This window comes from Lepidochelys kempii, chromosome 21, assembly GCF_965140265.1.
Source record: "Lepidochelys kempii isolate rLepKem1 chromosome 21, rLepKem1.hap2, whole genome shotgun sequence".
NCBI lineage: Eukaryota > Metazoa > Chordata > Testudines > Cheloniidae > Lepidochelys > Lepidochelys kempii.
In genome coordinates this window covers 9852747-9876655 of record NC_133276.1, presented here as the reverse complement: position 1 = coordinate 9876655, position 23909 = coordinate 9852747, and the positions used below count along the sequence as shown (strand labels likewise).

General features: G+C 50.3%; 2 protein-coding genes across 4 annotated transcripts in view; one reads left to right on the top strand and one right to left on the bottom strand.

Moving 5' to 3' along the window:
• Positions 1-4216: 4216 nt before the first annotated feature.
• On the bottom strand, positions 4217-17701 carry LOC140901488 (uncharacterized). The gene is made up of 7 exons (XM_073320414.1): positions 17154-17701; positions 14316-14783; positions 13429-13547; positions 12733-12827; positions 10508-10629; positions 7496-7593; positions 4217-4503 (listed from the first exon to the last, which is right to left on the bottom strand). The coding sequence occupies exons 1-6, from the start codon at positions 17699-17701 to the stop codon at positions 7497-7499; spliced, it is 1449 nt and encodes a 482-aa protein (XP_073176515.1). The 3' UTR covers positions 4217-4503; position 7496.
• A 3226-nt stretch (positions 17702-20927) lies between these two features.
• The window catches only part of BAK1 (BCL2 antagonist/killer 1), a 35376-nt gene continuing 32394 nt past the window's right edge, over positions 20928-23909 (top strand). For all 3 annotated transcript variants that reach the window (XR_012155856.1, XM_073320300.1, XM_073320298.1), the window contains exon 1: positions 20928-21073. The gene's annotated coding sequence lies outside the window, so the exon portion shown is untranslated. The remainder of the gene's footprint in view (positions 21074-23909) is intronic.

Genomic DNA, 23909 nt, shown 5'->3' with positions numbered 1-23909 from the left:
GTTCATGTCCCAGATTTGCTCTCAAGTGTCACATGAATGTTTGTAAACAAAAAGTTCTTAAAATACATTTTACAGAATGTAGGAATGCGCTGTGATCTTACAGCTTCTTGTGAACTAAATGGGCCAGATTCTGATCTCACTCATGGTGGAATAATTCAGAGTAACTCAGTAAATTTACTTCCAATTAACACCACTAAGGACATACGGCTCAAGAGTGCCAAACCTTGACATTCACACTAGTTGACACACATTTACTTGCAAAGCAAACATTGTACCACTTTGTTAATGACAAGCACCTTCAGACTGTCGGGTGGGCAGAGGGCAGAAGGGTTTGTTAATTGGAGAATTATATTCCATGACCATTCCTTTCAGAGTCTAAATTTCACTGGAAGGCAGCATAGTCCAGGGGATAGCGCACTTGATTTGGAATCAATTCCCAGCTCTGTCTCGGGCCTGCTGGGTGACCTTGTGCAAATGACTTTCCTGTGGATGCCTCAGTTTCTCTACCTGTGAAATGGGATTAATGATACTTTGTAAAGTACTGGGAGATCTAGCGATAAGAGCAAGGTAGAATTATATTATAAAGTTCAGAGGTCAAATCCTACTATCTTTACGCAGGAAAGATTCCCATCAGGAATAGATCAGGCCTGAGGTCCATCTAGTCCAGCCTCCCATCTGAGAGCGACCAACAGCATCTGCTTCACAGGAAGGTGCATGAACTGCTGTAGTGAATCATTATGGAGGAACCTGCTGACAGGAAAATCTTCCTTGTTGGTTTATGTCCCAACAGGAGGATTTGGAATAATCCCTAGCTCTTACCTAGCACTTTTTGTCAGTAGCTCTCAAAGCACTTTTCAAAGGTGTTCAGTGTCAATATCCCCATTTCACAGATGGGGAAACTGAAGTACAGAACAGGGAAGTGACTTGTCTACAATCTTCCAGCAAGTGAGCCACAGAAATAGAACAAAGATCTCCTGGATCCTAGTCCAGTGTTGAAGCCACTAAGCAACACTGTCTTTCTATTATACATTCGTATATCCTTTATACATTTTAACCCATTTAAGATAGCCAGGACTGTTCTCAGTGGCCATATAAATGTCCAATCCCTTTTTGAGCTCATAGCCTCAAAGACATCTTGTGGCAATGAATTCTAGTTGGTCACTGCAATGTGCATTACCATGCATCTGCCATCAGCTTGTCCACTCACCTGGCTTTATTTAGAACTTCTGAGGTTCCTTGCCGGCTCCTCTGGCTTTGACCTACATAATGGTGTGTCCTCTCCAAACTCTGCCATCTCACTGCTCACCCCTTATCCAGGCATATATGTTATTTTTATATATATATACACCAGGTATACCAAATTTCAGCAGCCCTAGAGTCGAACCCAGGGGGACCTGACTATAAGCTTTTGTCCTGACAAGTATCGGGGGGGAGCCGTGTTAGTCTGTATCCATGAAAACAGCAAGGAGTCTGGTGGCACCTGAAAGACTAACAGATTTATTTGGGCATAAGCTTTTGTGGGTAAAAAACCTCACTTCTTCAGGTGCAGCCACAAAAGCTTATGCCCAAATAAATCTGTTCGTCTTTAAGGTGCCACTGGACTCCTTGTTGTCCTGACAAGTGTTATTCCAAAGCTGTCTTTAGCCATTTTCTAATCAACGACGGCCCTTTGCTTTTCACCTGTGGCACTTTGATTTCTTCAATAGCCTCTTGTGAAATACTTTGCTAAAGGCTTGCTGAAGGCAAGTGGAGTTATGCCCATGTAAGGACCACAGGGGTGGGCCTTATGTCAGGCTAAAAGGCAGTGTGAGATAGTGTGACCTAGTGGATAGAGCACTGGCCTGGAACTCAGGAAACCTGGGGTCTATTTCTATTTCTGCCATGGGCCTGCTGAGTGACCTTGGGCAAGCTAAGTATTACTAATAAAACTCCACCGATTCTGATCTTGGTTAGGCAAATGTAAATTCAGACTAACCTCACTTCCTGGATTGGAGCTACTCCAGATTTACAGGGCCTTCAGGTAAGCACTGCTCAGCTTCACTTCCCAGCCCTGAGCTGCTCCTGAGAGCATGCTCTATTGCATAAGCCTGAGTTAGAAATCACAGTCATACAAGGTAAACACCTGAGTTTCCTCCAGATGGATTCATGGAGCCATCCCATTTCCCTTTGACGTCAGTCTTAGCTGATCACCTTAGTCTCCCATTTAATTACTGCTGCATTTACCACTTGACAGCGAGAGAGCTGTTGCTGCAGCAATAAATCCCAGCCCCATCCTTCTCTGCACAGAGGGCTATTGGGTCCAGCGAGGTGCCTCTCCAAGACAGAAGGGCCAGTGCCTATCTTGGAAGATGTTACACTTCTGCCTCCAACCAACTGACCGGCTCGGCCACAAAATGGTTTCACAACACGGGAGGTGGATTCCTCGGAGATGAAGCTAGGCCAGGCCTTAAATCGAGCTGTATCCTGGAGAAAGCACTGTGGGAACAGACAGTGTCACTCCCTAAAGGTTACCTTTGGGTTAAGGGCCTGTGGTCACCGCAGCATTCACTCTGGTGCAGTACGCTGGAAGTCCAGGTCAATTACAAAATGGGGGTGTTCACCGACCCAAAACACAGGCAGGGTAGAAGTGACTTATGTTTATGTCAAATTCAATTCCTTGTCTCTGTCCTTCAATCGCTAGTTTTCCGTGTGCTGCGGGTTGTTGCATTGATGGCACAGAACTGGTCTGGAGGTTTGGCTGGAGGTTCCGACAGGTGGGCAGAAGTTACCTGCAGCTTTGGGCACCCCGGAAGGCAGGCTGGGAATGTGGGATGTTGCATGCTGGCTGGATAGTTCTGTGCAAATGATCGGCAGTGAAATAACAAACCATGTTGCCGTGTAAACTGCTGACCCTGGTTCCGGAGTAAACGCCCCCTTGTGGTGAACGGGGATAGTTCACACCTCTCAAAGCCATTGTTTCAGGCTGTCGGCAGGTTCAGGAATTACATACAGGTTTAGAAGGTACGTTGTGGCCCCAACAACTAGGTAAGATATTTTGAAACCACTGAAAGTTTAGATGGTGGAGCACGATTCTGCGGTGAGGGAAGGTGTCTGTGGGAAATTCAGCAGCATCATAGAATATATGGGACCCTGTTTTAGGGGCAGGAATTGATAGAAATGGAGAGCCATCTGGGTGCCTTGTCCATACTGGAGCACAACAGTCCTGCATCCACAGCTACGTGGCAAAAGCAGGTGCATGGTTGCTTCGTACCCTAGCCTCCATGGAGCCCCTGGAACTAAACCAGCATGGCATTAGGGCTGGGAAACAGTCAAAAATAGCCGCAGCTCTGCACAGGAACACCCCTGGGAGCTGATTTGTATATTGCAGGCTTTGTCTTCTGGCAGGTTGGCTGGGCGTGTGCTTCCTGTCATAGAATTCCCAGATTAGCCTGGGCCTTGGGCTGCCAGCCGCTGCTGCAGCTCAGCTCACACAGCCTGTCCGGAAGAGCCGGGGATTGGCCCAATGTCCTCATTGAGGCCAAGGCAGAGTTCGGAGAACACTTCCCCGAGGTCGCTGGTTGAAGCGCCCAGCGCTGGTCAAACATGGGGTGGAAGTGCAGGATGAAGCGAGGTCAGCCGCCACCTCCCAGGCTCGGGGTTTGTGGCCACCATTTGACGCAGTGCCTGTGTGTAAGGGTGTCTGACAGGCAATTGTGGCACACTGCTGATGGTGCAGTGACTCCACACCAGCACAGAGCCGGGGGTCCCCGTAACAAGAGGGATGGGTTTCTGTCATCCCCTAATACCCAGGCTACCCATCAGCAAATGGAGGAGGTGGGATTCCTCTCTCTCCAGTGAGCGACAGAGCCAGGGAAGAGGAGATCTCATTTCTCACTCTGCAATTGGGGGAGATTCCCCAAAGCAAACAGAGGGGTTCCCTCTCTTTCCCTTCCCCAAATGAATGGAAGATGCTCTGTATCCCTAGTCAATCCTGCTTTGGTGAGGAAGTGGACTAGGTAACCTAACAATAGATTATTCTCCTCTCTAAACTCGGCCACGAGTGGGGGAAGGCAGGAGAGATTTGTCCATCTTTATGCTCCCTGCAATTTTCTAAATGATTTTTTGAACACGGAGTATACAAAGAACCAGCAGCAACAACTACAACAAAAAACCCAAAATCAAGAAGGAAATTAATTCAACACAGAACTCCATTTAATAAGGGGGGAGGAGTCTGTGATCTTAGGGGGAACTGAGAACAATCAATCAACGTAAAACACTTACTCTAAAAATACAGTGGATGCCAGCCTAGGCAAGGGGATAAACATTCAAAGGGGGGAGGCATAGACACTGAAAGAGGGAACAGGAACAAGCTTGCAGCTAACAAGCTTTGTCCCAGACACCAGCTTGGTGGGGACCAAAGAACTGGTCTCAATCTTCTTTCTTCATCTTCATCTGCAGACTCACTGTGATCAAAACATAAGCTTGTTCTTGGGGCCGCTGTCCCATCTCTTCTAGGAGCAGGCTCTGGCCAGGGCAGAGAGAAAGCGTGTTACCGAATCACACTGGCGAATGCAGAGCTGTCTGATCAATATCACTGCCTGCTGCCCAATCCCACCAGCTCCTGGCACACAAGGGAACTGAGAAGTGAATCCTGCTCCGAGGGCCAGTCTCATGTGTATGGAAGAGGGATGGTCAGTCTCTACTGAAGTAGGTTCTCGGAGGTCAGCCAAGATGTTCATACTGGTCCCTTCTGGCCTGGAAGTCTATGAATCTGGAGTCTCTCCCCTTCCCCTTCTGCTCACCCGCCAATGGCCTCCACGCTCCCCTCCCACAATCATGGCATCACAGGTGCAAGAGCCTTCTCCTCTGCACGTCCAGCCGTGTGCACCGGCTCCCCAAACCTCACTGGCTCCGGCTCGCTCCAGCCCCCAGCTGAAGAGTTGCTCCCCTTCCCCATGGCTCTTCACGTCCCTTTCCATTCGTTGCCATTTCACCTCAGAAGCTGTTACGAGCAGGGGCACGAGTGTCAGTGTAGACTGGGCTCAGGCATTCCCAGCACGGGGCCCTGAGGCCGGGGCTGGAAAAGGGCGCGGAGCCTGGACTTCACTGGCTTGTCCCGCTGCTAGCACCAGTGCTGAAAAATGGGCCCTACAGTTACTAGTATCGATGAGGCCCAAGGGTTCCTCTCCCTCTGGCTGGTCTGGTGCTCACGCTCGTCCCCTCCTGCGCTTGCCCCCGGCTCCGCCCTTGACAGTGAGAATGGGTGCGGAAGGACTCTGGGTTCTAGTCCCACTGACTCAGTTTGTTGCCGTAGTTGCTATATGGCCTCAGTTTCAGAGATGCCAACACCGGCGGGTCCCTGTTGGCTTCCGGGCCCCTGGAAATCCAGCCCTTAACCTCTGTGCCTCAGTTTACCATCTGCAAATGAAGATCACACCTATCCACGTCGCTGGCTTAATTACTGCGTGCGGAGCCCTCCAAGAGCCTCAGAGGACAGGCGCTGCGGCTGTGCACAGGGTCAGGATCACACCCACACCCTGGGAACACAGTTCGGAGGAGGGGAGGAAGAGCATTGATTGGCTGGGGCAGGGGAGGGGCAGAAGAAGCTATAATCGTCCTTAGCAGTAAGTCCCCAGGTGCCATCACAACCTCTTATACAAACTGCCGCTGCCCGCCCATCACACAGAGAGCCAGCCGCGTCCAGGCTCGTGTGCGGGGAAAAAACCCCTACATGCCACGTTCTGCATGAGACAAGGCAAAGCAGCCGCCTCCACACGAGGTTTTTAAAATGATAATTGGGTGCTTCCCCTCCCCCCACCCCCCCCACGCAGCTACCAGAGAAAAGACAAACAATTGCACTTTGATCGAGCGAGAAACAAAATCCTGCAAAGAATTCCACACCCACCCACCTGCCCAGGGCCGGGGAGTGGGCACAGGAGCCCAGCTGATTCGCGGAGGGCTGCGCTATGCTTTGCTGCATTCCAGATGGGCTCTTCCCACGTGGGGTAGGGAGCAAGTAGCTTTGTCCTTGCTTCCATTTGTCCGCGCTTTATAAGGGAGCTTGCTGATCCCTACTGGCTCCGGCCTTGCCCCAGCGCTGGACTCGGGCAATGGGAGTGATATGGAACCACAAGCACAGTACCGTTTTTTTAAGACTAATGTTTGAAAAGTCACCACTCTTCCTCCTCCTAGGGACTGGCGGTTTCTTTCACCAATGATTTTATAGCATGCTGAACTTCCTCCCAGAATCTCTAGGCATTTTATAAACACTGCACTAATTCCAGCAACATGCCTGAGAAGAACAACTGTTATACATTCCATTGGAGAAATGGGGAAACTGAGGCACAGGTGGTTGAGGCCTAAACTTAGGCTCCTGAGTCCAACGTTTAGTCACCTAAATAAGTGGCCTGATTTTCAAAGTGCTGAGCTCCTATGGGAGCTTCAGTGGGAGCTGCAGGGCGTTCAGCACCATTGAAAATCAGCTCATCTACTTGGGTGCCTAAATATAGACTTAGAGCCTAACTTGAGGTCCCCTTCTTTCAAAAGCCTTGGCCATCGGGACTCAGCCTTGGTCACACAGTCAACAGCAGCAGAGGCAGGAATAGAACCCAGGAGTCCTGCCGCCTCGTCAGCTGATGTAACCAGAAGAGCACAGGCCATCTGGGCATATCCCACCTAACCAATCCCCCGCCTTCGCTCTCGCCTCTCCTCTGCCCTGTGGCATGCAACAATGTCGTCTGCTGACGACTGAAATGCTTTAGTTTAACCCAAGTTTTGGGGCTTCCCCGGGGAACTGGTGCAATACAATGGCCTGAAGAGGTCAGACTAGATGATCTAATGGTCTCTTCCACCCCTAAACTCTATGGGTGTGTCTACCCTGCACACAGTTTATGGCAGCATGTAGAGTACACACCCCAGCAGCTCCCCAGCATGGCTCTCAACAGCGGTGTAGACGGTGAGGTGCAGCTTAGGTGAGTAAAGACGGTACGTACCCTACGCGGCCCTCTGCAAGCCAAGCAGCGCCTCCCCCATCTATACCGCTATCTTTAGCAGCGTAGCGTCCCCCTGCCTCCCTGCTGCTGGAGTCTCCCCCTCCTGCAGGAAAAGGCTCCAGCAGTGGGGAAAGGCTCTGGCAGCGGGGAGGAAGAGGGGAAAGGAGCCTTTTCCCACTGTCTCGCCTCTGCCGGAGCCTTTCACTGAGGCACATAGTGACACCCCACCATGCGGACGCAGCCTACTGTTCACCGTGGCCTGGAGCCACACATAACTTACACCCCGCTGCCAGCAATCTGCAGTGCAGACCCAGCCTCGGAGATCTAGGCGTGGGACTGGCATTTTGAACACTCAAAACACCCCGTACAGAGGAGCCGTTTACCACCAGAGTGTAACTTGGATCGACAAACAGCAGCCCCGTAAGAAAAGGGAACGTGCAGGGCACCAGTGCCCAATCTCACAGCGCTCCTGGGGGCTGCAACTCGGTGGCCCAGTCCAGACTGCTCTTCTGTTCCTGACTGACCTCAGTCTGCTTCAGCAGCTTCCAGTCCATTGGTCCTCAGGTCTCCCTGGGCTCTCCCAAAGTGGCCAACAGTTTCCCCAGCTCTGTCATCGGGAAACCTGGATTGGAGAAATAAGTTCATCAGGAGAGACAATCACTGGAATTTACCCCGCACGTGCTCAAGAAACTAGGAATAATACTTTGCACTAATCTAGCATCGTCCAAACACTTAGTGGATGAAGCCCCATAAATCCTCTGCAAACTAAATATTATCCCCAGTTTACGGACGAGGTTAAAAGAGAGCGACTCAGTGGCAGAGCTGGGACTAGAACCCAGGAGTCCTGACTCCATCCCCTGTCACAGTCATTAGAACATGCTGCCTCCAGCAATAAACGTGACAGATATTGAACGCGCTGAATAGAAGTGGCACAGAGCCAAATTCTGATCCTGAGCAGTGAGAACCAGAATCTCTCCCCTGCAGCCCAGCGAGTGACTCTGGATGTGCACTGCTGTGACTCAGAACAGAACTGGGCCCACTGTCTGTGCACCAGTATGTTTCTCCTCCATTGAAAAGTGGGTAAGTCCCAAGCCCATTCTACACCTTCAGACTTTCTAATCTTACTGCCAGCTAGCAGACCCAGAAACAAGCTCCCTAGTCAGTGTCTGAGCATGCACCAGCTTTCTGATAATGGTCATAGATAAAACAACACTTCACAGACAATACACCTATTAAACAGTAAGGTCAGACTGTCCCACAGCCTGAGAGCAGTTGAACTAACTACCTCTCCTGCATCAGCAAGAGCCCTCAGGAGCTAATGGGTCGTTAGCCCAACAAAGAGATTCCCACATTACAGGCCTGTAGGACCTCTCCCCAGTGGCTGCCCATGTGGAGGAGACAGAACTCTGTGTGTCTGCAGGAGTCTAGGCAGCAGGTTTACGTGGTTCCCATACTTCACCCTTCTCAGCCCACAAAGATGTAGCCGTTCATGATTTAGCTTGATTTAAAGGAAGCTCCATTAGATGTTGGATTCAACCTCCAAGGGAAGGGGTGGGAGACCGATACCTGGCACATTTCCAAACAGACACACAAAAGCCCTGGGGAATGGACTATAGCAAACAATCTTGCACTGGGAGGTGAGGGGAAAGGAGATGGATAAATGATCAGCAGGCCTTTTCCATCCCCAGGTGTTGTGTGGCTGTACAAAGAACTTCTATAGGACTTGGACACTTGGAACGTACATGGCTTTAGCTGCCACACAATAGCTCCACGTGGCAGCAGGCACCCCCTCTTTGTTCCCTTGTTTGTACAACAGAATATCACAAAACATATTTGTAAATTCTTTTGTTCTAACCAGGTAACAGCGATGCTCTCCAAATGCTTGAAAAGCACAGCCTGGCTTCGGCTGGATTCTCTGGACATGGGCAAAGAGATCCCTTGACTAATGTAGCACACCGTACCGCAGCTATTATAAGAGGGAGGCCTGGGTCTGTTGTGTTTTTAACTGATTAGGCAAATTTAGTGTAAGTGAAAAGTGCTGGGCCTGGAGACTGATTTCCTCTCTTCATCCAGAGCCTAGATACAGCACAGCAATAATAACTTCAGCTTTGAGATCCCCACCATGGACAAAAAGGGATTTTGCTCTCTCTGACCCACTTATTTCTTGGCCTCTGCTTAGAATGCCAGGATGTGCATGAGGTCATGGTTTATACATTTTGGATGTCTGAGAGCGACCAGTTCATTTCAGAGCCGGAGAGCTGGGAATGAAGTACACCTGGACTCCTCTTAAAGCACTTGTCATCAGTGACTTTAAAAAATGGCACCTTCTTACTAACTGTATGAACGCCCTGTGTATCATCAAGTCAGAGCATGTGACTTGACTAACACAAACCGACCTTTCCTCCTGCAGATGCAGTTATAGGAGAGTGAGCTAGAGTATATTCTGCCTCACCCATTGTCTGAAATGAATCCTTATCAAGAAGCACCTGCACAGGACAGAAATACCTATGGTCTGACCAAGGCTGATGCTAAAGGGGAATTATATATGTGCAGCCCGGTAAAGCACTGGCTTTTTTGCAATAACATCTTAATTATTTGTATTTATTATTTGTACTGCGGCAGCACCTAGAGTCCCAATCGTGAACCAGGGCCCCATTGTGCTAGGTGCTGTACAGACACAGAACAAAGAGGCATTTCCAGCCCCAAAGTACAAGCTCACGGTTAATGTGCGGCCCACGGTATGAGATCAGTGGTTTTAGTATAGCTCAGTGATACAGGAAGCTGTGCAGAAACATTCACATATTTACCTCTAGGTTGCTTCCCATAGAGACAAGTGTGTGCCTGTGAGTGTGTGTGTGTGTGTGTGTAAACTGCTGCCCTCTATTGGATGGAATGGGAACTGCTCAAGAGTGGGTCAGGATCCCTGCTGCTCTCAGTTTGTGATTTTCCTTTAGCCCTGTTGTTGCCAATAAATTCGAAGCAGCTAGCCAGGACAGCATCACAATGTTTTCTATTATACTGTCTTGTATTCAGTGTATTTGAACACCAGGATAGCTTATTCACTAATGTACATGGGGAAATATTTATTCAGTCTATTTTGGGAAATAGATGATTTGGCCCATGTGGGTTTGGAGATCAATTTCCCCCTCTCTAAGGGACCCTGTTCATACCACTCAGCTGTACTGAAGACATTTTCAGCCCATCTCTGGGTTTGGTTTTTTAAGTCACACGGTGCCACCTAGTGGTCAGAGAAAGTATGACCACGCTTCGGCTTCCAGTTCAGCACATTCTCTCAACTAACTGCATCCGATGAAGTGAGCTGTAGCTCACGAAAGCTCATGCTCAAATAAATTGGTTAGTCTCTAAGGTGCCACAAGTCCTCCTTTTCTTTCAACTGCACTGGTAACTGCATCGCTTGTCCTGAAAAAATTCTTAAATACAGTTCGGCTTTGTGAAACTAGACAGAATTTGGACCGTGTCTGATTGGGGTTGTGTGTATGCTTCCTTTCTTTGTCGAAGAGCGTGGTGGATCTCACCTATAGATCAGGGCAGTACCGGAGGATTCTGAAGAGATGAGATGAGGCTCGGGTGTTGCAAATTCATAAACAGTTAGATTCAGAGTGGCTCCCTCTTCCATTTCCAGCTGCACTGGGTGTTCCTGGAGATGGAAGTGCAGGAAAATGGAGGTTGAGGACAGATGAGAATAGAGAAAAGGGACTTGCATCAAGGCACTTTCGACACTGCAGTTTGAATCAAGTCGGGAAACTATTTTCAGAAGCTGACCTTGAAACACATTGTCCTTCTATATCAAGATTTCTATCAAAGGATCTCAACAGATTTTATCTTGTAGAATATGATATTGTCCCTGTTACAGATGGGGAAACTGAGGCACAGATGGGGTGGGGGGGGAACAAATTGCCCAGGGTCACACACAGCGCCAGTGACAGAGCTCAGAGCCAAGTCTTCTGACTCCCAGTCCCCTGTTCTCATCACTGGACATTCCTACCTCCCCCAGTTTGTCAAACAGCTTCAGATACCGTAAGGTGGTTCTGCTGGCTGACATGGGCAGGGGAAATCTAACAAAAATCCTTTGATCTAGGACAGTTTCCCTGCACCATTTTAAAAACCTTGCCCCTGTCCATGTTGTGTGTCACTGGCCAACAGATCATTTCTTGAAGATGGTGTCTTAATACAACCCACATTGCAGCAGAGATGGGGCCTGACTTCTTCATTGTCTTGCACCCAAATGCTATGACATTTCCACACCTAGGCAGAGAAACGCTCATACACAACTGCTTTATTGAGTTGCTAACTCCTCAGCTACCCTGAGTTCACTTCCTGCAGCTCTACCAGTTCCTGGGTCAGCTTTAAAGTGACAAAGTCTCTTGGCTGAACAAACATATTGTACTGCAGACAGTATCGAGGAAGGCAGCAGCAAAGAAAGGATGGCCCAGTGTCTAGAGGACTGGCCCAGGATTGAGAAGACCTGGGTTTAAGTCCCTGCTCTGCTACAGACTTCCTCTATGACCTTGGCCAAGTCACTTAGTCTCTCTGTGCCTCAGTTCCCCATCTATAAAAAGGGGGTAGTAGCATTGCTCTGCCTTTCAGAGGTGCTGCAAGGTGCCCAGATACTATGATAAAGGGGCCGTATAAGTGCTGAAGACAGATAGCACCTAGAAATCTAGCCAGACAGAGAAGTGCATATTTGAGTGTCTGAGTAAGAGTGGGGCCTGGAGGGTCAAATGTAGCACTCCTTGCAGTAGAGAAATGGGGCTCGGTTGGACCCATTTATAGTCTATCTGTGTGAGACCGAACCACTTGCCTCCATCTCAGAACCCTTTTTGGTGTCACTCAAACTGCCTTGCTATGACATTTAACAGAGGTAATGCCGGACAGTGGGAACTGTACAGCATCCAGTGCTATGAATTTGGCCACCCTTTGAACTGAAGGCCTCGGAGAAGGGTCAGATTGAGTCATTGTGTCTCCTCTTGCACTGGCTGGAATGTTAATTAGGAAATTGCAGGTGCCTTTTCAATGGGATTGTCAAAGAAGGCAAAATGACTTTTGCAGACATTACCTCCTTTCGTCCAAAGGACTCGATAGGCGAATTAAGCCTCACAGCACACCTCTGTCAGGTGATATGTATCCTTATCTTACAGATGCCTTGAGAAGTTAACTGACTATGGTCACAGAGGGTCAGTAGCAGATCTGGGAATAGAACCCAAAGGCCCTGAATACCAGTTCCCTGCTCTAACCACTACACTGCACTACTTAGGTTTTAGCATTCATTTTTTCATCCTTCCCAGCTCTAAGTGCCTCCAAGGCACCTCCGTATTGCAATCAGGGAGGCCAGCTGTGTTGTCAGGACCACTCAGCTTGCAGTTACCTAACCCAGCAGCGGCTTTAGGTCATCTCTAGCAGGAACTTCAGGGGCATAATCTAGAAATCTTGCTAGGCCCTGACTGCAGAATCTCGATTAGGGGCAAGGATGAAAGAGGCAGAGAGGACCCAGCAGGATTTTCTGATCCCAGTTGGGTTTACAGCATTAGCAGTCGCAAAAATATAATGTAAAAATCACTGATTTGATTTGGAAGCAGAGCAAACGATATCTGGGACCAGCACGAGGGAATAAAGGAGAGCCCCAGGCTGTCCTTTTTACAGTTCCTTTTCCGAACGGGTGAGCGCTTATCCCTGCTTGTAAAGTAAAAGTGAAAGTACCTCACCGTTAGTTTAGCCCACTGCTCTGTATTATATAACCAACCTTAGGAACAGGAAGCTTCCATCTCTGCTTGTACATGTTGATGAGTTTGTTCCATGGAGACAGCTCTGCCTTCGGAGATCCTCCATTTAGATCCTCTGTTTACAAAACCCCACAAATAAAGCAGTGAATCCTCTGAGCGGTCTCATCGTACATCCCATATGGAAGGGTAATACATGTCCCAGATACATTATATGATCAAGGGCCAACCCCTTTGTTGGCATATCTCCAGTGAAGTGAATGGTGTTAGGCCAGTAGAGAACTCAGCCCCTGGTATTTAAACAGATGACAGCATATAAAATGAACTAAAATGGGTTATAAAGGGTGGTCACATACTGTGGTGATAAGGAACATAAATGCACTTGGATCAAAGTGTCATTTCTCAGCTGGACTCTTCATGGCTACGGAAAGGGCTTCTATTCTGCTTTTGACCCATCCACAGTGGCTTCTCCTCCCCAATGCTGAGACCTGCTCTCCATGTCCATTGGACCGAGCCCAGAGACTTTCCCAATACAGCACAGAGTGCCTACAGTAATTGAGTTCTCAAGATTCAGGGATCAGCATGGATGTGAAGGACTAGACCGAGGTATTTGGAAACCTCATCTACCTACCAGAATACCTGACAATTCTCAAGAGATGTAATTCCCAAATGGATCAGGAGGGATTCCCTTTATCTACAGCCTCTCTACCATTCCTCACCTTTCAGGAGGTGCTCTCTCTCTTCCTTGGCACAGAAGTCCTGGGCGGTCAGTGCCAGGGGTCCTGCAGTTGGTGTGATTCCTTCGTTGTCAGCACGCGGAACCTGTGAGATCCCAGCCCTGAACCCAGAACACAGTTACGCGTGGCTGGGTGCTCATGAACAGGATGGCACTCAAGTGACCACACGCTCGCTCACTCACTCCAACCACGAGAACAAGGCCTTCGCCCAGTTCAAAGCGAAGAGGCGGAATCACATTTAAAACACCAGCACAACTGGCACTGATTGTCCCACTTGTTGACGGACTTGACCTAAAGAGGCCGAGGACTGGAAGGGGCCACAATGCTGATCGCTCATGTACACCAGGTTAAGTGCAAAGCAACTCCATGGACCTCAGTGGCGTTAGTCCAGATTTCCACTGGAGTTCCTCCACATTTACACTGGATCTCCTCCACATTTACGCTGGCATAGCTGGAAGCAGAACCCGGCCCTTTCACTTACAAGGTCAGGAGTGGGGCCCGGTGACTGTACATCCCAGGATGTATAGCCCAGCTACAGCTGTGGGTGACAGGGCCTGACAACAGAGACAAAGAGGCTCACTTAAATGCAACAGTAAAGAGCAAATAAGATGCTGCTTGCTTAGTGATCTTCAGTAAAACCCAAACTAGTGGCCCCCTACAAAAAGACCATTGCCCAGGATCTGACAGGTTCCCGTTGTCTATATGGGCCCACAACAAATTCATATTTACTCTGAGACAACCCACAACCCTCTCCACTATCTAAAGGCTGAATGCTTGTCCCAGATCTGTGTGGGAGGGGGACTGGGAGTTTGGCCACCTATCTCAGTGAGGCCAGGATCTGGCCTTGTGTCGCTAACAACCAAACTTACTTTTCCCATGTTCCTGTGTCACCAGAAGCTTCTCCCACCCTCTCTGCTTCCCTGCCAGAGATTCTGTTGCACGGATCCTGGGCTGTTTTATCTTTGCCCACAGCAGCGTTGACAAAGCCACCGGCATCTCCCATCTCCATGCCACTGTGGTCCAGCGTAGGAGGGGATCTCCTGCCACGGCTGGAAGGGGTGCCCCCAAGACTGCTATTCTTCAGTTCTCCAAGGATCTCCCCCATGCGGTCGCCTGTTGCATCTCCATGGGGCTCATCGGTCGGGTGGTCGCCAGTTAGCTCTTTGCCCACTGGCTGGCTGGTCTCAGACTCAGCCCCAGCGGGCACCAGGGAGCTGTCTTCTTCTCGGTCCCTGACGTCCCCTCTCTCTTGTGTGTCTGCTCTGGTTTCTGGGTCCTCCTGTGCACTCTGCCTGAGCCCAAAGAGGTTCCTAACAAGCTGGAGCACCGAGGGCCTGCTGGAAACAGGGGCAACGGTCAGAGGATCCATCTCTCTTGGCCGCCACAGGAGGGGATCTGGTGAGGTCACCCTGACAGCTGGGCTGGGGTTTCTCAACAGTTTGGAACCAGGGATTCCCATTGAAATATGGCCGCCTTCAGAATTCAGAACTGCCCCAGAGTTCTGCAGGGGAGGCGGAAGGCCAATCGAGCTGAGCTGCTGTACAAGAAGGGAGCAGCCAGAGAAATGGTGGGCGCTCATGAAACATTCAGTAATAGCAAGATGACTTATTTATATGGAATTCCCCCCCCACCCCCCAGCCCAGTCATTTGGCATTGATTTGAAAGCTCTCCACTTTGAACTGTCACAACAAGATGGAAGGAAAAGAAAGGTCAGCGGAAATGTGGGCGAATTGCTCCAGAAAGGGATACTGGTTAAATAAGGAAGCTAAAAATATTACTTTTGCTGTAGGTATGGTTAGAGCAAATGGTCCAAAAGGAAACAACTCCACTGGCCACTGGGAGATAATTCATTCCTTGCAACAATAATAAAAAAGCAAAGAAAGAAGTCCATTTCTGATGGTTTTACAGCTCCACGGATGAGTTCGGCCAGGTCTACACTAGAAATTTTTGCTGGCTCCCACTGGCTCACAGCAGTGTTGACAAAACCACTGGAGTCTCCTGTCTCCAAGCCACTGGGGTCCAGCATAGGAGGGGAAATGGTGGGTAGGGGTGTGATTTTTTTGGTGTCTTTTCTATACTGGCAAAAGCCCTAATCCTTTACTAGTGTGAACTGCGTCTACACTAGGAGCATTCGTCAGTGTAGCTACACCAGTAAACCTTTTCAAGTGTAGACCTGGGTCTTAGTTCTCAGTTGTTGTGCAGGCTGCTTTTTGCAGGGCAACATTTTTCCACATCAGCTCTAAGGTCACTTGTGCATCGTGACAATCAGGGACCCTTATTCTCCACAGTCCTGCACCCCACCATTTACACCAGTCCACAGTGGGTATAAAACACTGCCATTCTGATCTGGGAGCATCTGCCACCCTCCTTGCACTGGCATACAGGACTCTGCAAAGCCAGGGCAATGGAGAATCAGGGCCAGGGTGCGTGGGATCTCTGATCTGAGGCGGTTAAAAGAGATAGCTCAGTCTTGCAATGAAGGTTAGTCCAAGCAGCATTAGCACCAAGTTCCTGAATCATGCAGCGACCTTGGACGCTGCTGAGCTCCAGCACAATTCAGTCGCATCGCCCTGCACGACCAAACCGTGCCTTCCCCACGTCAGCAGAGCATTGCATTGTACTTGGATCCCCCTTCACAGTCGATACATAAGAGATGGGATCTCAAAGATCTGATGCTCTTAATTACCTTCAGCTGTCAACACCATCTCCCAGTGGTCTTAGTACCTCTCCCCGCTTCACACTTAACACTTTCAAACCCATTTCCTGGCATCCTTGATACCTCTCCCCCCCCCCGCCCCCCCACACACTCCAGCCACACCCATTTGCAGATGTATCATGTTACTAGTGAGAGGAGACGCCTGTAGTTTGAATCGTAGCTTCCCCCAGGCTGGAATTGCTGGGAAGCTCATAGGCCTAGAGCAGAATCTCTCGCAACTCTTCTGTGGCCCAAGGAGCAGGTTCTGGTGGCCCACGAAGAGCCGGCTGATCAGTTGATACAAGTTCTCCTCCTTGTTTCCAGCCCCTGAACTGGATTAAGGACAGCCACACAAGAGAAACATAGGATTGTAACTGAGCAATGAGTGCGTCTTCTATAAGGCTGTGTCCAGACTGGTATTTATCTTACCATCTCTCCCCCTTGCTATGGTGATAGTGATAGTGGAGTTGCTAGCATAGCGTGTTCAGAGCAGGTCTGGACAGCAGAGTGATCAAACACCAGCAGCCAGTGCACACTAGCAGAGCAGCAACAGCGTTAATGGGCCGTTTTAAGAGCAAAAAAAAAAACAGGCCTAAAACTCAGATCTGCCATTAGCTAGACCGAGCCACGGACGACAAACTTGTTAATGCAGAAATAAGATTGCTTGGAGCTGCCTTGTGCCTTTCCAGAACGTTAAGGTCAGCTGCACTCAAACCTTCGAAACCAGGAAATAGAAAGTGAGCTCACTGAAAAGTTAAATCAACAGCACGCGAAGACAACGCTGTTACATTGCACCAGTGCTCAGGAAATAGCACGGCAAAGCTGCCTCCCCCTGACCCTGAATATTCTTATGACTAATCACAAACAGCAGGGGTTGGATTCAGTCCACTCACGCCGCTGGAGTTACACTTTGCCCGTAGTGCTTCCGAGTCTTTCATTCACTCCTATGTGATTTGCAGCCCCATCCCTGCTCCCTACTTCCCATCAGCCGTCTGTGTCATCAATGCCTTACCTCCCCAAGGGCCATCTCTCAGCAGATGCTCCTCCCACATCTCCTGTCCCAGGGCGCTGCCCGCATGCCTCCCCTGTTGCTCCACTTCCCATGCTCTGCTTCTCCTCCTCGTCCACACTGGCGCCAATGCAGCTCCCGCTCTCGGAGAGGTCTGACAAGGCCCAGTCACCAGGGTCTCCCATCTCCATGCCCCTGTGGTCTGGCGTCGGAGGGGATCTCCTGCCACGGCTGGAAGGGGTGCCCCCAAGACTGATATCCTTCAGCTCGCCATGGAGCTCCCCTATGAGGTCGCCTGTTGCATCTCCATGGGGCTCATCGGTCGGGTGGTCGCCAGTTAGCTCTTTGCCCACTGGCTGGCTGGTCTCAGACTCAGCCCCAGCAGGCACCAGGGAGCTGTTTTCTTCTCGGTCCCCAACATTACTCCGCTCTTGTGCGTCTGCTCTGGTGTCTGGGCCCTCCTGTGCGCTCTGCCTGAGCCCAAAGAGGTTCCTAACAAGCTGGAGCACCGAGGGCCTGCTGGAAACAGGGGCAACGGTCAGAGGATCCATCTCTCTCGGCCGCCACGGGAGGGGATCTGGTGAGGTCACCCGGACAGCTGGGCTGAGGTTTCTCAACAGTTTAGAACCAAGGATTCAAATTGAAACTCCCCCCCACTCCCTCCAACAGTTCAGAAACTCCCAGGAGTTCTAGTTCCACGGGGGAGGGAAGGGATGCAGATAATCTATCAATAACGACTATTCTATCGCTTAGATTGTAAGGGCAGGGACCGTCTTTTTGTTCTGTGTCTGTACAGCACCTAGCACAATGGCGTCCTGGGCCATGACTGGGGTTCCTTGGTGTGACTGTAATAAACAATAATAATATACAGGAATCAGTTATTATTATTTGTCACTGTTCATCCGAGCGCTGTCCATGTAAAATGGACAGCGAAATCCCTAGTGACATTGCTGTGTCACTAGAAGGGCTAGGCGAGATTTTATTAATTTACTTCCCCCCCCCCACCAGCCCATATGGCTAGAATTTTCAAAAGAGCTCAGTGCTCATTTAGGAACCAAAAATATCTGGCAATTTAGTGTAACAAAAGGGAGCTTCTGGGTGAAGATCTAGCCCCTATTGCGGGTGGAAATCTCCCCCGAAGTGACTTATTATTCTCGTTTTGCCCCCCATTTATTTCCTTTATCTGTATAAGATTCTAGGAATGTTGCTCTGTGTGTCAAGCTGAAGCCTCAAACGTCTGTTGGGTCAGTGAGAAGCGCGGGAAGCAGCTACAAGCATGGCTGAGAGCCCTTTTTGCTTAGAATATCCCCACGTTCAATCATCCCTGGTCTCCACGATCCGTTACCACCCAGTTTTTAAGTTCATAGCCATTTTGACCTTTTGAATTACACCCGTGCACCACACAGCTACAGTCATGCATGAATCTACCATGATACATAAACTGCTCATACACTTAATACAATATGGTCTCCCCAAGTTATTTCAGGAAGTTGCCCTATCTGTCACAGCCACTGTACAGGCTTTTAGCTACTAGCTCTTTGTATTGAGGTAGCACCTAAAACAGTGACTCTGAACCTTTCCAGACTGCAGTATCCCTTTCGAGAGTCTGAGTTGTCTTGCGTACCCTCAGGTTTCACTTCATTTAAAAACTACTTGTTTACAAAATCAGACATAAAAATACAGAAGTGTCACAGCACGCTAGTACTGAAAAATTGCTGCCTTTCTCATTTTTACCATATCATTATAAAACAAATCATTTGGAATATAAATATTGTGCTTACATTTCAGTGTATAGTGTATAGAGCAGTATAAACAAATCATTGTCTGTATGAAATTTTAGTTTGTACTGATCTCACTAGTGCTGTCTATGCAGCCTGTTGTAAAACTAGGTAAATATCTGGATGAGTCGATGTACCCCCTGGAAGGGGTATGCATGTACCCCTGGTTGAGAACCACTGACCTAGAGGCCCCAGCCATGATCCGGGCCCTGTTCAGCTAGGTGCCTATGAATATATAGTGGGAAAAAGTCTAGCAACCATAACACTCCCCAAACTCTGTCCCTTCCAACAGCTTCCTGATATTCCTCAGGTTCACAGCAAACTCACCCTCCAAGATTTTAACTCCCCTACTCTTTGCTCCTCTTTTCTCTACCTCCTCCGCATCCACAACTGGGGACACTCTTTCACTGGTATTGTCTTCTCACCTCCCTCCAGTCCCTTGAATTCTTGTCCACTTAGCACACTCTCACACCCAGGGTCCCAGGAAGCCCATGCAGAGCCACCATAGGAATCACCGAAGTGTAGGACTGGAATGACTCAATAGGTTATCTAACCCAGCCCCCTGCACTCAAGGCAGGATTTAGGCCATGTCTACATTACAGCCTATGTTGGCATAATTTATGTCACTCAGGGGTGTGAATAAACCACCCCCGAGTGACATAAATTACACTGACATAAGCACTCTTGCGCACAGTGCTATGTTGGCAGGAGATCTTCTCCAGCCACCATAGCTTCTGCCGTTCGTGGAAGTGGTTTCTTCATCCTGACGGGAGAGCTCTCCCGTTGGCATAGAGCATCTTCATCCCATGTGGCGCATGTGTAGACATAGCCTAAGTAATAACTAGACCACTCCTGACAGGTGTTTGTCTAACCCAAACTTCATTGCACGGCGACCCCCTTCTGACAACGAACTTATTACATGACCTTGGGGGTGGGAGGGTGCAGACCAAGCCTCGCCACCCTGGGTGGGGGTGGAGCTTGGGTTTCAGCTTCAGCCCTGGGTCCCAGCAAGTCCAATACTGGCCCTGTCCACCCCATTAAAATGGGGTCACGACCCAATTTTGGGTCCTGACTCAGAGAACCCCTGCTCTAACCTGCTCTTAAAAAACTCCAATTGCAGAGAATCCACCATCTCCCTAGGCAATTTGTTCCAGTGCTAAACCACCCTGACAGGAAGTACTTTTTCCTAATGTCCAACCTAAACCTCCCTTGCTGCAATTTAAGACCATTGCTTGTTGTCCTATCCTCAGAGATAAATGAGAACAATTTTTCACCCTCCTCCTTGGAACAACCTTTTACATACTTGAAAACGGTTATCATGTCCCTCCCCTCAGACTTCTCCTCTCCAAACCAAACAACCCCCATTTTTTCGCTCTTTCCTCGTAGGTCATGTTTTCTAGACCTTTAATCGTTTTTGACGCTCTCCTCTGAACTTTCTCCCTTTGTCCACATCCTTCCAGAAATGTGGTGCCCAGACCTGGATACTCCAACGGAGGCCTTATCAGTGCGGAGTAGAGCAGAAGAATTGCTTCTCCTCTTTTGATGCATGGGAGGGATAGCTCCCTGGTTTGAGCATTGGCCTGCTAAACCCAGAGTTGCCAGTTCAATCCTTGAGGGGGCCATTTAGGGATCTGGGGCAAAAAAAATCGGGGATTGGGCCTGCTTTGAGCAGGGGGGGTGGACTAGATGATCTCCGGAGGTCCCTTCCAACGCTGATATTCTATGATACTGTTGTGTTTGCTTTTCCCTGAAGAAAGCTATTTCCCAGAAAGGTTCCTGTGAGCATAGTGGCTGATTCAGCCCCCTTCCCGTGTCTGAAATCCGCATGGCCCCAGCACCCAGCCACGGTGGAAGGAGCTCTGGAAGGACCCAGTGAGCAGCTTTGGGCGAGAAGGAGCCTCTAGAGGGAGCTGAAGCGGTCTCCCGATTTGCATCTATGGTCGATTCGTTTTCTCCACTCCTTCCTTTCGCATGCAATCGGTTCCCCCCCCCCCCCCCCCACCGCTTTCCTAGGGCGAGGAAGCCGGCGCAGAAGCAGGCAGGGAAGCCGGGGAGCATGAACTAGCGCGCAGCGGCAGCTCCAGCCGCATCGGCCCCGCTCTGAGCGCTGCAAAGCTCCGGTGCAGAGACGGGAGGAGGAATTGGGTGAGGACCAGCCGCGCGGGCGCTTCCTCCCCTCTCCCAGCCCAGCGCCCCGGGGTGCAGCATCCCAGCCGCGAGCGGGACAAAGGGGAAGGGAGGGGTCCAGCGAGCTGGCGGCCGCTGGGGTTGGGACACCGCAGCTCCCGGGATGCGGCAAGGCTCGCGGCGCCTGTTTCCCCTGGGGGGGCACAGGACTAAAGCAACAGCTGCGATCTGCAGGAATCCAGCCACTGGTGCCTAGGAGCTTGCGTGGCGACGGTGCAGGGCTCCCCCGTGGGGGGGGGGGGCACTCAGGCGCAGCCCCGAGGCCAGTGACAGCTCTGGGGGCATCACTGGCAGGTCCTGCTGGTTTGGTTTGGGGGGGGGGGTCTCATGGGCGGGCGGTGGGGAGAAGTGATTAGCCCAGGGGTCTGGAAAACAGGCACGCCAAGCTGGTCCAGTTGCACCGTGGGCGAGTCGCCGCCCGTCTCCAGGCCTCCATTTCCCCACCTATAAAATGGGGCTAATGCCACTTGAGGACCTCCCCTGGGGTTGTGAGGGTTAACTAGAAAGGGCTTGGGAATGTACAGTCCTCTGTCACTGGTCAGGACAATTAAGGGCCCTAATCATAGACGTGTAGGACTGGAAGGGCCCTTGAAAAATCATCTAGTCCAGTCCCTTGCATTCATGGCTGGACTGCGTAATAACTAGACCATTCCTGACAGGTGTTTGTCTAACTTGTTGTTTAAAATCTCCAATGGCGGGGATTCCACAACCTCCCAGAGAAATTTATTCCAGTGCTTAACCACCCTGACAGTTTGGAAGTTTTTCCTGATATCCAATCTAAACCTCCCTTGCTGCAATTTAGCCCCATTGCTTCTTGTCCTATCCTCAGAGGTTAACAAAATATGCTTGAATTAGGCATATGAGCAGATGAGTTAATACCATTCAAGTGCTTAATGTTAAATGTGTAAATAAGTATTTGCAGGATCAGGGCCAAAGATTTCACTGTAAGTTGACTGCCAGAAGAGGGGGCGTGGAACCCCTTTGTTAAAATATATTCTCCAGTGTTTTATAGTCATGCCAAAACACGACAACCTACAGCAGTGAATCAGGACAGCCCTGCAGTGTTTTCTTATAAAACAAGTAAATGAAGGTGGATTAAAGGCTTAAATACACCCAAATGATTTTTGAATTTGGATTGGGATGCGTTTCTGGGTTAATGCTGCAGAAATCTGCAGTCCCCTGGCTCACCGTGTCTCTGCAGCCACGGGCACTGTCTTCCCAGGCTGACTTACCAGACATAACCAGTCACGTGTATGGTTTTGAAATTAATGAATCATTTCAGCACCTTCCCAGGTGGCAGTGCGGGGGGGCCCCCAGCTGCACGGGCCAGCAGCACTCTCTGTTTGGCCTGTGCGTGCAGACAGGAAGGGAGCAGAGGGGGCAGATGTGTGGCTTTCTGTCAGAGCAAGTCGTAAAGGGGAATGGGGAAGTTGTTGGGGTGGCTACTTCTCTGGGGTCAGGAGCTATGGAGCCTGGTGACCCTCGTTTGCCAGCCCTGTGGCTGTGAGTTGTGCTTCCTGGAATAATATTAGCCGTAGGAGTATTCATTTGTAATGCAGCATTGCCCCGAGGCCCAAGCTGTTAGGTGCTGTACATACATACACACACTGCAGGCAAGTGTTTAGTTACCGTCCTGTCCGCTGTGCATCCAGTGGTGGAATTTGCCCCAAGTTCCTTTGTGTGGGCTAAGGCCTTGCCTAGAACATGTTTCCTTTGGGAGATATGTATGCAGTTCCTGAAACAGCATCAGACTGTACAACACACGAATGGCAGTTTTATTGCTCCCACAGAAAAGGGTGAGCCGGCTTCTGCTCAGAGCTACAGCTGCTACTCAGAGTCTCTCTGGCTCTCCTTCCCCTTCTGTGCTTCTGCGGATCCCCCTTTGCCCCATGATATGCAATGTTTTCCCACCTCCCTGCTGGCCTTTCTCCTCGACACAGGGCCAGTGGCTGAATTTCCACATCACCTTTTATTGAGGTGGGTGGGGAAGCCTCTGACAGGATTAGGTCTCAGGGAAAGGTGCTGAGTGGGTTTGGCGGATGGGGAGGCAAGTGAGGGACATGTGCTCCAGGAAGAACAGGAAACTCACCCGAAACCTTTAAGCAAAGTGGAGGAGCGGGAGGGGAAATGCACTCAAGGCAAAGGTCTGTTTTAGTGGGCAATAAAGATAAGCTGCTTTGCCATCTCTGAGGTGCTGCTGCGCCCACGTGTCACTGTGGCTTTAACCCTTCGTGAAAGTGAGGGCTGGGTAAGCTGGGAGGTGATTAATACCTCGGTAGTAGGTGAAGGCTAAACACAGCTCCTAGCAAATCAGAATCCTGGGGATGCTGGCATAGGTGGCGAGTTATATGGGCCCGTGGTGCCCGGGCTTCACCAATATTCAGGAATGTGGGCCCGGCTCCACCATTGTTTGGACTTATATTTAATCAGAGCCATCCCTTCCATAGGACGGACCGGGGCAACTGCCCCGGACCCTGCGCTTTGGGGGGCCCCAAGCTTCAGGGGCAGCCTGGGAGGTTAACAGGGGGCCTGGGGCCAGCAGCAGCAAGTGACCCAGCCCCAGCCCACCCACCTCCACCCCCATTCCGCTCCTTCCCCCCACCCCTGCCTCGCCTCTTTCTGGCTTCTGCTCCCCTCCCCCAAGCAACATCGGGAGCCGGCGTGGCGGAGTGGGCTGGGGCCTGGTCACTTGCTGCTGCTGGCGGCAGGCCCCCAGCTAACCCCCCAGGCCGCCCTGGACCCCGCATCCCCCTGAAGCATGGGGCTCCCCAAAGTGCGGGGCCCAAGGGGGGTT